The sequence below is a fragment of the Anabrus simplex genome, chromosome 1, assembly GCF_040414725.1.
Source record: "Anabrus simplex isolate iqAnaSimp1 chromosome 1, ASM4041472v1, whole genome shotgun sequence".
In the NCBI taxonomy this organism is placed as follows: domain Eukaryota; kingdom Metazoa; phylum Arthropoda; class Insecta; order Orthoptera; family Tettigoniidae; genus Anabrus; species Anabrus simplex.
The window spans coordinates 1,499,885,676-1,499,900,981 of record NC_090265.1 but is presented as its reverse complement, the minus strand read 5'-3'; the positions used below and the strand labels follow the sequence as shown (position 1 = coordinate 1,499,900,981).

The window sequence follows — 15,306 nt, the reverse complement described above, 5'->3', positions numbered from 1 at the left end:
CAATGATGAACATACTCAAGATGTTAGAACCTAGTTCATTTTCAAATTTATTCATAAGTCCATCCCAGTTTTTAATGTCACTTTGTATATATTTGTTTTCATTTGTTTTATGTCAATTGTGTGCATGTACATTTGTTTAGTTATTAGGTGTTTTACATTAAGGCTGAAGATGGCCAGCCCCGGCCGAAACTAGTCCCTAATTAATGTAATTTAGAATATTACATATTATAGTATTGAAAGGTGGACCATTACTACATTAATTTAATAATTACATTGTACTTGCAATTCAATACGGATCAGAACCATGAAGTTTATAACCTATGATTGGTGAGAGGAGATCGATTTGGCTAAATTTGACGAGAAGAAGAGATAGAATGATAAGACACATCTTAAGACACCCAGGACTTGTTCAGTTGGTTTTTGAAGGAAGTGTAGGCGGTAAGAACGGTAGGGGTAGACTACGGTATGAATATGACAAGCAGATTAGAGCAGATGTAGGATGCAATAGTTACGTAGAAATGAAAAGGTTACCATAGAGTGGCATGGGAAGCTGCATCAGTCTATGGACTAATGACTCAAACAACAACAACAACAACAACAACATAGAATTTTTTTTTCCATTCCCTTGAAGAGGGTTTTTACTGTATATGCCTCCCTTAACATTGACAGAAGTTCACAAAATATTTAACACACTGACACACAAAAAAATCTGTTTCAAAAAGTCTTAATCCAAATTAGTGTATCTAGTTTATCAATATGTTCAATGTTTAGTGGTTCTTTACATAATTACAGAAAATTTCATAGTTACTCCACTCACAAATCTTAGTATTATCTAACAACATTAGCTACATTACTTACTCCAGATTTTCTGTAGATGCCTTCTGTGTAGAGTCCATACATTTCAATGGTTGTAATAAGTCTATCTACAACAACAGGAACTTTGCCATCACCCACTGCCAGCAGATGTAGGGGAACACCAAATACATGGTTGCCGCCACCCATGTTATCTTTACCACACGGAGTGGTAACTCTAATGTAGCACTTTTTATGGCAAGTCAACTTGCAGTCTACAACAAGAACAATAACATACTCAACAGAAAGAAGTTCAGCATAAACATTTCTTCGCATTATTCACGTTGATTCAAATTTCATTAACAAAAAGAATATGTATGTATGTATGTATGTACGTATGTATGAGGTATCAACTGGGATGCACATATAAAACTAGGATGTTCTGAGCCAATACTACATTTTTGTCATCACTTGTTGTATTTCTATTACTGTATCAATTTCTCTGCCTGGGTGCCTGGGCTGAACTGCTATTCTTGCTTTTATAATTCTAGATTACAGTGAATCCAGTCTACTGAGGATAGCTGGTGTTAGGGACCCCAACTACAAAATGTCAAGTGAATGCTGAAAGAACAGCTACATAGGAACCCTGTATACAAATGCCAACATAATCTGCTCATCAACTGCAGGACTTAGAACAGAAAAGTAGCTGTCATCTTGGTAAAGCCAGAATCATAGAAATAGGAGGGAATCAATCAACTGCGAGAGAGCTGAGCATATAATTATTTCCCAAATTATTCTACTGACTACAAGTACAAAAGCTTTATTTCTTCATAACTTGGTTCACACCCTTGAGCATACAAATAAGATAGAGTGGGCACTGGAAGCAGAACACGGTGCCAAGATCAAATCAGCTGACGTTGGGCACCTATGGTGAATATCCTCGGGCTGATGGCATAAGCAGGAGATTTCAAGTAATTATTGTATATTTCTATATAATTGTAATATATTACAAACATATAAAAGCACGTATTTTCATGAATGTGATATGTGAAGTATGACAATTTGAAATATATATATATATATATATATATATTTTCACATGTAAGGATTAAAATCTGTAACTGAAAAGACACTGACATTATTACATACCATATCTAGGCTGCCAGGGATATTAACATGTTTACTTGTACCATTAAGGCCAAATGAAATACTGTGCATTTACCGTACTTTAGTTCTGACTTGTACTACTTAGACCAAAGACCGAAATCCCTTCCAGGTCTCACACCGTGGACTTACCTTAATTTGAACATTTTATAAATATATTTATGGACCTCACAACATAGCAATATGTTACACACCATGACTGTGTGGCTGAACCGGATGTCCTGAGATAGACGGTTCGAATGGCAGTCTTGACAGCGGCTACGTTGAGAGTGGTTTTCCCTAAGTATCCCTACACTTCTTCCATGAAAATACAATCTTTTTTTTTTGTCTTTGCATGCTTCCTTCTTTGGTCCTGCTGAAGAACTGTTTCAGAAAATGCTGGGGAACAAACAGCAACAGTATTCTCAAGGGTTGCAATACTTTTCCCTTACACTGTACTTTTATTCTAGTAAGGCTTATGACTGTAAGAAAGGGGTTCAATGTATGCTTGCCTCATCTATGCACTGTTAGGAAATTGTACTAAATTGGTACAGTAGAAGTCCGATATAGCGAGTACGGCATATAACGAGAATTCCGTTATAGCGAAGGATTTTTCTGTCCCTTCAAAATTCCTATATTAAACTGTGTATCGTCCTTCGTTGTCAGCGAGAACCCTATCATTAGCGCATCCGTTATTACGAGCGATTAAGCACGCGCGATTTTTTCCGTTACCGATATTTATGCACCCCAGCGTTGATACTGCATGTGATCGATTACCTTCGGCATCGTTTTCTTGCTATGTGCACTAGCGATTTCTCTCGTCGACATTCGAAGGCGATGTCGGAGTCGATTGGTAATACCCGTCGACAGCTGTTCCGTAAAGAAAATTCGAAATGAAGGAGAACATATTTTCGTAATAAATGCGCAAATAACGTGTCCGATAAGGGTTGTTAACTCGTTAAAAATTAAGGCCGACTAAACGACCGCTTAATTTTGAGGCTAAATACTGCAATTAAGAATGGGATACACCTAGAGATATGGCAGAGTGCTTAATTGATTTCAGAGGTTAGTTTATATTTTGTTGCGTCTGGTTAAATTACGGAAAGGCTATTATGAAAATTTATAGCGAGAAAGTTATACTTTTTCTATTGGCGCTTGATTTTCATCATACGTATGGTACGGTTAAGTTAGGATACGTGACGCTGTTTGACTAAGAAAACTGAAACGTTTGCAACAAAATGCGATTGATCATCTTCGGTACAGTACAGTTTTCTCACTTTGTGCATTTGCGAGCTCTCTCGTTGACATTCAAAGGCGATGTTGGAATTAATTAGTAATACCCATCGACTGCTGTTCTCTAAAGAAGATTCGAAATGAAAGAGGATAACACGTTTTCATAATAAAGGCGTAAATAACGTGGCCGGTAGCAGTTGTTCACTCGCTAAAATTAAAGACTGAAATAAACGATATCTTAATTTTAATGTTATGTACGGGAATTAAGTAAGAATGTGATACACCTCAAGATATGGAAGAGTACATCACTGATTTCAGAGGATATTTCATATCTTCTGGCGTCTAGTAACGGCTATTTACATGTAAATTTTTCGCGAGGAGGTTATTACTCTACACGCGTTTCAAATATGTTTTCATGATAGTCTACATATACGGTTAGGTTAGGTGACGCTGTTTGAAGAAGAAAGCTGAGGTGTTTGCCACAGAAATCTCTGGAGTGATACCGTATTTCTCCCAATCCAAGACTATTTTATTTTTATTTTTCTCAGAATCTCATGCGAAAACTCAAGGGTTGTTGCAATCGCGGCCTAACAGTAAGTTAATGGATACCACTGGCAACTACCGCCGTAACCACGCTGCTTCTTTTCACACGCGCACAGAGCTCGTTGACAATAAACGACCGCCTCTTCACTACACATCGCTAGCCACGACAACCGGTTGTACAGTGCCTGTGTATTTTTTAAATCTGCGGAATGGCATTAAAACATGCGACCCTTCGAATTCTTAGAAAAGCCATGGCTACTCCGTGACAGTGTCATAACGCGTCTATTGTACATGACGCTTAGTAAAATTAAGGTTTTTAGACAGCAGGAATATTTTCGTGATAGATAGTCGTATTGTAAAGGCCTGTTTTCACATGTAGGACTGTGCTTCGGCTGTGCTTCGACCGTGCTACGGCGGTGTCGCCTACTCCGTCTTTTCACATGTAGGACTGTGCTGCGACTGTGCTGTGGGCATGTGGTCCTTGTTCATTGCATCTGTGCTCACAGGTTGGAGACATGGATCCGAACGAAGAAGACGTAGTTATTGCCTGCGCAGCGTACACTGTTTTACAACAAAAGAAGAATAAATATAAAGGCATTCATGTTGTTGAACTAAACTTATCACTTGTTCGTCCATCTTTAAGGAAGACAACTGCGCCACACCTACTACTGCAAACTATCACACAATGTATCTAAACCAACGAACACAGTACTCAGACAGCGCATTGCGCACTCTATGTTATTCTGTGCTCGTTGTCACTGGATCACGTACGCCCGAGTGCTTCCCATTACCACCGAAATAAGACGGAAGTCCGGCTTGGCGACACTAGCGCGACCGTTCCTAATTTTCACATGTGGTACTGTGCTGAGACCAGGCGACGACTGTGTGGGGCCGTAATCGCTCTGCTTGGCGATCCATGACAGCACGGTACCAACACGGTAGGGACACAGTCCTACATGTGAAAATACTCAACTGCTGTTCAATGCAAATGGAATGGTTTATACTGTTTGGCGATTGCGGACGACACAGCACGGTCGAAGCACAGTCGCAGCACAGTCCTACATGTGAAAACAGGCCTTGAAAAGGTATTGCCGGCAATTTTTCAACGGGTTCTAGTCGATATTATGATGCCAATTTTAAATTAATGTACGCGAATTTTTTTGAAAAAGTCGAAAAAATTATTTTGCTCTTATAATATCCCCCTGTCTTTCCTGAATCCAAACATATACAATAAGCGCATATTATTAATGTTTCAGGACCTTTTACAGCCTTAAACCCTAAATATCTCCAGGACTCTGCCACGCCCCTTTACGTGTCAAATGTATTCAAACTTCATAATATTTCCTGAACAAGTCACTTTGGGGAAGCAAAGTAATTTCTATGCAAAAACAGTAAATTTAACTTTCAAAAATTTGTCTAACCTGCACAATGTTCATCTTTCTCCACATCAGTAATATATAAACAACAGTGTTGATCACAATAGTTTTTCTTACAAGATAAGTAGTAAATGTTTCCATAGATATGCCGAGGACAAGGAAATTTAGTGCTGGCAGGCACAAGTTCTACGGAAATAGATTTACATCTAAAGAGCAAGAAACACAAATCAATACCAGTAATGCTTCTTGTGGAGAGTGAGGTTAAGGTTCAATGAACTGCTTAAAAAAAAAGAAACTGAAATATTTGGACTATTCATGCAGAGGTAGATTTAGTGAAGAAAAGAGGCAAGAAAGGCGGCAAGAACCAGAAAAAGGAATATAAATAGGAAAAAGAGGATGAATAACTTCTGAACCAAGATGACTATGGGGCTGGAATGCATTAAACACTTCAGGTTAGGCCACAACTTTCATTAAAAGCAAAGTTAAACTTCAAGTCCAATTTCTCGAAAGTTTAGTTTTCTGACATATTTAATTTAACAGACCAGAAACTACTTAAGCTAGAAGGCTGAAACTTTGTACATAGAATCAGTATGATAATTGAAGAAAAGTAGACTGCAATCATGGACCTACCTTAAAACATAAGGACGTGACTTCAGCTACGCTCAACAAAAAACTGCTGTATTTAATGTACCAAGTTTTAATTAATGCAGTTAATTCATTTCTTTCTGTATGTTCCCCATAGTAGTCTACTTTGTGCACACACATATTCTCTGTATACAGTAAAAAAAAAATGGATTTTATTGATAGGTTTCAAAGGTATAGGTACCTAAAAAACTGTCTATACTCCTAAAAAGTAAATTACTTACGAAGAATAAATTAGGCTAACTACCAAAATACTTAACTAATTTTTCTTTGTTGTTTTATGGTTCTAAAGGGCTAATTCCACTTGTACAGTGAATTTCAGGTGTATATGAAGCATACTACTGGTGATATCTTGTGTGTGATTTGTAGTTAAAATAATGGTCCTTCACAGACATGTACCCTTAAACACTCGGAAATGTAGAATAATTGTGCAGCCGCAAGAAAATACGGCATAGGCCTAACTAAGGCCAATATTTGGCGTTAGCGTGAAGACAAAGAGCTAAAAACATGTGTACCGGTACTGTACAAAAATTGCATTCAGTGGTCAGCAACAAGGAAGCTTTGAAGAAGTAGAAGATGAAATTGTGAGGTATGTGCACGAAAAACGCAAGGGCGGAATGGCCATACCGTGGCGCAAGAAACTCGTTCGTTGAATTTCAACGTTCGCGATTAGGCCTATACATAGCTAGCCGCTGAATTTGACCGAACCCGATAAGCGAGACGTGCGTGTAGCGGTAGCCAGTTATATCTGACGCTGCGTAATAGAGGTAACAGTTTTATAGACAGCAGGAATAATTTCCTGATGGATCGTTGTATTGTAGAGACGCATGGAATAGATATTACTGGAACATTTTCAACGAGTTCTTTTCGGTATTATGATGCCAATGTTAAGTTAATGGTCCTCAAACCCGCGGAAATAAAGAATTGTGCAGCCGCAAAAAAAAAAAGAAATACGGCGTGACGAAAGTCAATGTTCAGCGTCTAAAAAATGTGTAGGCCTACTGTACAACAAGGCATTCATATGATTTTACAAACTTCTTTTTGAGCCTGATATCAGTTTTTTGAAGGATTCGGAGAAATACGGTACTATATTTTTTCAGAATGAAAACATACACTTTCACGTAGTATTGGATTACAAAAAATAACAAACAAGTAAGCCGTAGTGTGGATATCATCTGCGGAAACGCAAGTTTTGAACAAACTGATTGCCGTTTCATACCGATTTTAATGTGCATGAAGGGTTTTCCGACTTTTATACAAAAATCTGATATAACGACAATCCGTTATAGCGAGTGAATTTTTCGCTGTTACGAATTCTCGCTATAACGGATTTACTCTGTATTTGGTTCTTCTGGCTTTATAAAAGAAGCACTAACAGCTCTAATGCTTATAGTGAAAGAGGGTAATGCCACAGGTATAGTGTAGCCTCATTACTGACGAAATGTCCAACAGGAAGAAGATAGAATGGGATGGAAAGGGCCCATGTCGTTATATGGACATGGGGACCGATGTCGATGATTCACTCCCAGAAGCAAAGGAGGCCCTTGTACTTCTGGTAAACATCATCAATGACCATTGGAAGTTCATCATGAAATATTATACACCATAGTATTAAATTAAAAGTATGAAATCGGTATAACTGTATTCTTTAACCTTACATTAATGTCCTACATTTTGAAACAACTTGTCCTCTTTTCTGGAAATGCCATCTGGTCACACAGACATAGTCCATGGCAGAGGGCTCAATGGACCCTGATATGTCAAGGAGGTTGTGATAGATCACACCTAGTCAATTATACATACACTATTGTTACATCTTATAATAACTATTTATGAAGTAGAGACTGGAAAGCGAAGTACAAATTTTGGGTACAAATTTTGGGTACAAAAGAACATGTTTTATACTGTGAATTTTAGGTATACTATACAAAATGTCCACCTTTTACTCCAACACAGGACTTCGATCTTCCTGACTGAGTCATGGATGATGTTCATGGGAAAATGGCTACAGCAGTTTTAGGCTCTCAATGTTAGGGTGTCTCTTGCAAACAATTTTCTCAAGCAGTGACCTCAATTTGTCATCCAAATAATTGAGAGCTGGACTGCGAAAATGGTCGATCAGCAACAGAAATGAAGTTCAGAATTCATGAGTGGTCTTGGTCTTGTGTGCTGGAGCAGAGTCCTGTTGAAAACTCTAATTCCTCCCCATCAACAAAGTTCTGAGACATTTCAGCAGGTTTTTTTGATGCCTTTCTTGCAAAAGTGAACAAAAAAATGCCATTGTATGAAACACGCCATCAAACTAATTGCAATACCAGATTTTTGGCACAACCTGAAGAGTAGCAAGTGTATCTGGGGCCCAGACATGATTATTGTATCTACTTGCAGATTAGATCCCATTCCCCCCACCATTTTTACAGCTGCAGAAAGTAAAGGAGGTCTAAAACTTAAGAACCTCCAATTTTGTATGGTGACCATATGACTTTTAGGCCTACATTATGATAAATGGTGAACACATGACCTTTAGGCTTACATACCATATTTAGTCATGTAATGGATGGAACTGCATAATGGATGGACCCCAGTTTTTCCTTAATTTTGGAAAAAAATCCTCCCTTATTGGACACATTCCATTTTCAACAAAAATTGTCTTAGTAGGTCATATTTAAAATCTTAAAACCATATGGATTGGTGTATGCAATAAAACTAGTAAACATTCAGTTGTGCTGAACACACAATACCGTACACTCGTCACACAGCATAGAAATTATTTTCCATAGCATATGTGTAAAGAGGATGACAGTATGCAGTATTTTTAGAACGAGTGCAGTAATTATCGGGAATGATGAGAAATGAAGGATGAAGTAGTCATGTTCAAATTCAAACTTTTACATAACAGTGCATGAAAAAGTGTAATCATGAATGATTAATTTTAATGTGCACAAAATAACACAATATTCTTAGAACACCTGCAGCAGTCAGCTGTGTTGATAAAAACATTTTTTCTGCAATGGATAGGAATAAGTCAAAATATTAAATTCACACAGCGAGTTAGTAATGTTTAGTTTTATCGATAACTACTGCTGTACTTTATTTACAGTACGCCATACACAGAGATGTCAACTATTACAATTCAATTGTAATAATTATGAAATGCCCATAATAACTAAGCCTTTACGAATCACACAACACAAATTATGATTTTTTGTTGATTTTAAAATCAAAGTGTATGAACTGTTCAAAAGGATACACAAGGAATACCATTACAGCTTGAATTCTCAGAATATTATTTTTGGATTACTCAGTAATCATTTATACCCCTTTCCTGTCCCTCGTTTAAGAATATTTCGAGTTTTCATGCACCAAATACAGTGTGTGCTTCCAGTACCGGAAAAATAGGCACCTGTCAAGTGGTATTTCCTGCGGAGTTGTTCTCTTTGTTTGTCACATAATCAGACTTCCATGCAAGTATGAGAGTTCTTTTGTCTTTGTTTTGGTGGCAAAAGTGGTGACAAACTCCGTTTCTTTTTTTTTTTTTTGCTAGGGGCTTTACGTCGCACTGACACAGATAGGTCTTATGGCGACGATGGGATAGGAAAGGCCTAGGAGTTGGAAGGAAGCGGCCGTGGCCTTAATTAAGGTACAGCCCCAGCATTTGCCTGGTGTGAAAATGGGAAACCACGGAAAACCATCTTCAGGGCTGCCGATAGTGGGATTCGAACCTACTATCTCCCGGATGCAAGCTCACAGCCGCGCGCCTCTACGCGCACGGCCAACTCGCCCGGTAAACTCTGTTTCATTGTGAATACTGTGTGCATGACTGTTGAACTATTTATTGTGATTTTGGTTGCCAAATTTACATATATTGCTCTTCTAGGATATATGCTAATCGTGTGTTACGAAATGCGAAAGGTTTGAAATAATGAAGCGATTTCTTGTGCGGGAAAATACGTGTGATGACGTTACCATGACTAGTGACGCTAGTAATAAACCAAAAATAGTTAAAAAACCTAGGGACGAATACTCGAAAGAACGGCCCTGTTTAGTGCGTCCTCAAAACTCATTCACACGTGTTTTGTAGTGTGTGTAGCCGCGATTTTTCAGATGCGCATGATGAGGAAGAACAAGTCTGAATTCCGTGTTAATATGAACTCTGACCTGTTAAGTGCTCTGTTAGTGCAGAGGATGCACATGACATCAAAAGAAAAAGCATGTCACCAGTGTACGTTTACCAAACAGGAACTACAAGCTGCTAAGGGAGCAACTATAGTATTCAACGAAAGAAATGATCCTTCAACCTCTACTCAGATATGTAAAACAGAACACCTGTCAATTTAGCAGGTAAGAATCATACACTCTTTATATGCCAGTCTTTGAATATGTTACATCTGGTTGAACTGTATGTTGTTCATTGATTTTTCAATATATGTAAGTTAGTAAGATCTCAGGAAAAAAAAAATTATATGGCCGCCGCCGCCGCCACCCCATCCCTGGTGGTGCCCTAACGGATGCATTACGAATTGCCTTTCTTGAAAGCAGGCTGTCACTGTCAATCAATGGATCTATCAATTGTAGACTCATTGACTGTATGTAGTCTCTATCATTACTGGCTCTTGCTACAGGTTTTTGCTATATTGCTATTCATGTTATACATCATTTCACGTTCAAGACGGTGTAATGGTACGGAAGTCGAATCTCTTTGTTTTGTTTTACAATATTATAATTTCTTATGCTTACAGAATATTATATGAGTATATGTTTTATAATAGCTCTTTGTTATAACAATAAAAAAGAAAAGTAGAGTGTTGCCATGGTGATGGAGTCAATACAAAAAAAAAAAAGTTGATGAGGGAGTGAAATGGGTTATGGAAAAGAGTTTGTTATGAGAATAAGAGCTGAAGCGAGATGTACAGATGAAAGTAAAGATTTGAAGTTTGTTATGAAAGAAGCCATGGTGTTATAAATTGTACGAGGTTATAATTATGTTATATGAAGAAGCTTATTAAAGGATGATATTTATACAAAATATGAGAGTCTGGAGCTTTAGATTTAACTAAAATACTGTACTATTATTTTAGCAACAAAGCATTAATAAATTATTAGTACAATCACTAATAAGAAGAAGGTTGAGGAGCACTTGCTCCAAAGAACTCAGAGTAGCTGAAAGTATATATGTGAGTACCGTATACTGGAGCTTCAACATCCTGGAGTATCTGAAGAGATGTGCATACCTGCCAACTTTACAAAACCAGAAATCAGGAGATTTTGGTATGAAAATCAGGAAAAATTAGGAGATACAATTGGTCAAAACTGCTTATTCTACATGTCTTGTGCAATACAGCACTATGATATATTTATAACACATACTGTCTCAAAGCCCGACTGTTGCTGTAACGAGGCTACACGGCTAAATATTACACATCTCTCACCTCAAAGGAAGTATGTGAGTGAGATGATCGGTCTATGATAAGCCTTCTGAAAATAGTATGAACCCATGCTCCACACATGTGAATCGGTCATGCACTTAAATGCCATTACTTAGCAAATGCATAGATTAATATATTGCATCAAGCGCCTGTGCGACTATGCAAAGCGCAATGCTATTTGTATCAAATAACTAGCTGTTGTGACAGTGCTTCACTACAGAATTCTCAGAAAGACTGTTCTTATAGTTTTCCTAACTGAAATCAACCAATGTCAGTACGAATGTCACGATTAAAAGTAATGCCGTCATGTGAAATATTCGATAAAATGAAAAACAGCTAGTTTTCTCACTTTTAAAGAAAAGTACTACAGTGTCGATCTAACAGTTCAAAATTCCAGAGCTAGAATGACCAGGCCGCAGACAGCCACGAACACTCCTGTGTCATTATTCCACTGAAGATGATGGTGCAAAATGATACGAAATGTAATGGCAATTTAAAAGTCCAAAATCATCCACTGACCAGAATTCAAAATGTGATGATGAAGAATGAATGGATGGATATAAATTTGAAACAATCAGTGGATCCGACCCACAATGCCCCACATTCGCAGAAACTAGCGTTAATCAATAGTATTACTGACCAAGGGACTGCTTCTAGAGCACAATCCTGAATCGATGACGGTTGTAGTCTAAAGAGGTCAAAAATCCAGGTCATCAGCCCCTCATAATGGCTCTTATTGCTAGGAAAGTAGAACCATGGTATCTGTCATGTTGTGGTACTAATCAAAAGTAGCGTAGACTCGCGGTATTCCACACATTATTATGGTACTACTCACAGGTAATGCAAGGCGCACATGTAATACAGTCCTATGGTGTTTCTCACATTGCAGCACCATTTACAGGCAACACAAAACTATGGTGTTCCTCACATAGGTGTACTAATCACAGGGACAGGTACTATCCTGTGGTATTCCTCACATAGTGGGAACTAATCACAGGTAAGGCAGACCCATGGTGTTGCTCATAGAGTGGTATTAATCATAGGTGTCACAGGTGTAGAATGTGTTGGAAAGTGGAAGGTGTTTATTGAAGACTTTATTTGTAAACCTTTCGTAATACTTACTGTATGATATGAGGTATGGTGATAATGTTTTATTTGTAACGACCTAACCTGTACAGTGTAATATTTCATAACATATGGTATTTGTAAATAGTAGATTTCAGTTCTGTACTTACTGAAAGTATCCAGAAATGTTACATGAATTTTTGAACAGGGTGTGTTGCACTTTGCTGGTTATGTCTTCTAGAATATATTTTCTGACTGTTCTGAAAATGGAAGGTTCGCGAGCGTGTGTATTCGAGAAACTTATTTAAAGTTCGCAACTGGAGTAGGAATTGTGATTGGTGAATCTGGGTGGCGATAGGCAGACTCGTGCATTCTGATTGGCTACTCCAAGGCCACGCTTTACCTTTATAAAGAGAGCAAGGCAGCATTTCGTGGTCTGACTAGTCTGTCTTGGTCTGTCTGAAGTTTTAGGTCGTCAGCGAGACCTCGCTACCGGGATGGGCCACCTTCGGGTAAGCACTCTGATTTCCGATCCAGCCTAAAATTTCCGTAATGTTCGCCTGCTATTTCGTATAAGAGTCTGCCCTAACCACACCTAGATTCGCCACTCAATTATTTCAGATGCCTTAGCTTTTCAGCTGGGCTTGCCTGTTTGTTTTTGAGGCATTCCCCATTCCTTGTTTCAATAAATATGCAAAGTGTAGTTTAATATATTTACCTTGGGGTTTGTCTCTGGTAGTTCAGTGTCACTTGATGTATGTCAGAGTTTTGAAAGGTACATTTAACTTCACTGTAGATGGTAATACCGTATTACGTTTCTTTTAAATCAAAATCAAAATCTCTTTATTTGCAAATGAGGTGTCTACCTCGGTGGCAAATGGTACACTAAAATACATTATTGTCAAGCACTAAATTTTAAATTAACAAGAGAAGAAAAATTTTTTTTTTCTAGAATAAAATAATATACAATTTATGCTAACAATTTTTTTTCTATTAAACAAACAGATCATCCTCAATAAATTTATATTGTTTACAAAATTCTACTTATAATAGTCAACTCATATACAGTATGTGGAATTATTTCAAATAATACTATGCACGCCGAGTGTTGGGCGGTGGGAAATAACCTGACTCCCTAAGGGGGCCAACGGCTTCGGGCGAATGAGCCCCTTTGGGTGGGGTGATGGTCCCCACAGTGGAGGAAATGCCACTGGAATCCATTATGCAGCGTCTGTTCTCCAGGTTAGGGGCGGCTGCACAAGGCGTCTGTACTCCAGAGGAGCGGCCTCATTATCACCTCACTGGATCACATCCAGAGTTGTAATTCGGGACCTAGTCCCACACAGGTGACACCTTGACAGTCAACCATGGAAGGTCTTTTAAGGAATACTCCACCGGCTGAACCAAGAGTTCAGAGAAGGCAGCATTCGGATACGGTGGGCTGCCACCTGAAAGATACCGTGAAGTCGGAGGCACGGAAATACCCCAGTACTACATACACGAATGAGACAAAATCAAGAATCAAACCAAAGCAGATAACATACTTCTCTACACACAACATAAACTCACTCATGCAAACCGGTAAACTAAAAGTGATCACCGACATAATGGACCAACACAAAATTCTTATCATGGGATTACAGGAAATTAGAAACACTGACCAGGATGCCTTGGAATCTCAAGGGTACAGACTTTATAAAGGTATACCCGGGAAGAGAGTGATGAAGAATGTCCCACAATTTGGAACAGGATTTTTGGTCAGCCTTAAAATAATAAACTCAGTTCAAGAATTCAGATCACAGTCTCCACGACTCTCAACGCTCACCTTAAAGGCATCTAATAAAATCTATACTATAATAAATGCCCATGCTCCCACTAATGATAAAAACAACTCCTCAAAAGACCAGGAGGAAACAGGAGAATTTTGGGACCTATTGGACCAGACCATAGATAACATCCCCAAACACCATATAAAATTATTAATAGGCGACTTCAACGCTCAACTAGGCAGAGAAAGAAAATACCGTGACATCATCGGAAAATGGCCAGCACACAAGAAAACAAATAAAAATGGAGAGAGACTAGTTGACCTGTGTAGAAACCATAATTTAATCTCAAAATCTACATGTTTTAAGAGGAAACCTCAAAAACTCAAAACATGGAAACACCCTGACAACACTAAAGGAGAATGGCAACTGGACCACGTCTGCATGGACAAATACCACCACAAAGAGATCTATAACGTCAAAGTCCTCCGAGGAATAGACACAGGTTCAGATCACTACGTAGTTAAAATTAAAATTAAACTCACTCCCCAGAGGAGACAACAAAAGCAAGCCCTTAAAACTAAAAGAAAAATAGATCCTACCCAGCTAATCAACAACAAAAATTACCAGAAAGCAACTGAAAAAATAAAAATCACAGACAAACTTGAAGACTTAGTACACAACCTTAAACAAATTGCAGAAGACCTAGCTCCAATTAAACCACGTAAAAAACACCAATGGTGGAACAGTGATTGTGATGAAACAGTGGAGAAAAGACATCAGGCATGGCTATTACATCAGTCCCAAAAGACAGAAATATCCTATCAAAAGCTAGTAAAACAGAGAAAAGAAACTACCCAAGTCTTAAGAAGAATAAAAAGACAACATCATAAGGACACCCTGCAGTTAATTGAAGAACAGTTCAGTAAAACTAAATCAAGGGACTACTACAAAACCTTCAGAAAGCAGCTCCAAAAATATGAACCCCCGACCCTACTGATGAAGGATGAAGATGGTAAGCTGGCCCATAACAATAAAGACAATGCAGAAATTCTGGCTAAACATTTCAACAAGCTTTTAAATTGTGAGGAACCTACAGAACTCCTTCATTTGGACACCAACACCCCGATAAAAACACCAGAAAACATCAATCCCCCCCCCACAATAAAGGAAGTCTACCAAGCTCTGAATAAATTAAAAAACTACAAAGCGCCAGGAGAAGATCAGACCTTTGCGGAAGTCTGGAAATACGCAGGAACCTCAGCAAAAGTTGCCCTCCATCAACAACTTGTCTCTATCTGGATTAAAGAAGAACTACCA

General features: G+C 38.3%; 1 protein-coding gene across 2 annotated transcripts in view; it reads right to left on the bottom strand.

Moving 5' to 3' along the window:
* The window catches only part of LOC136858446 (unconventional myosin-IXa), an 842,620-nt gene that overhangs the window by 112,889 nt on the left and 714,425 nt on the right, over positions 1 to 15,306 (bottom strand). For both annotated transcript variants that reach the window (XM_067137995.2, XM_067137996.2), the window contains one exon: positions 859 to 1,067. In XM_067137995.2, the coding sequence (XP_066994096.2) occupies positions 859 to 1,067 (209 nt within the window). The remainder of the gene's footprint in view (positions 1 to 858; positions 1,068 to 15,306) is intronic.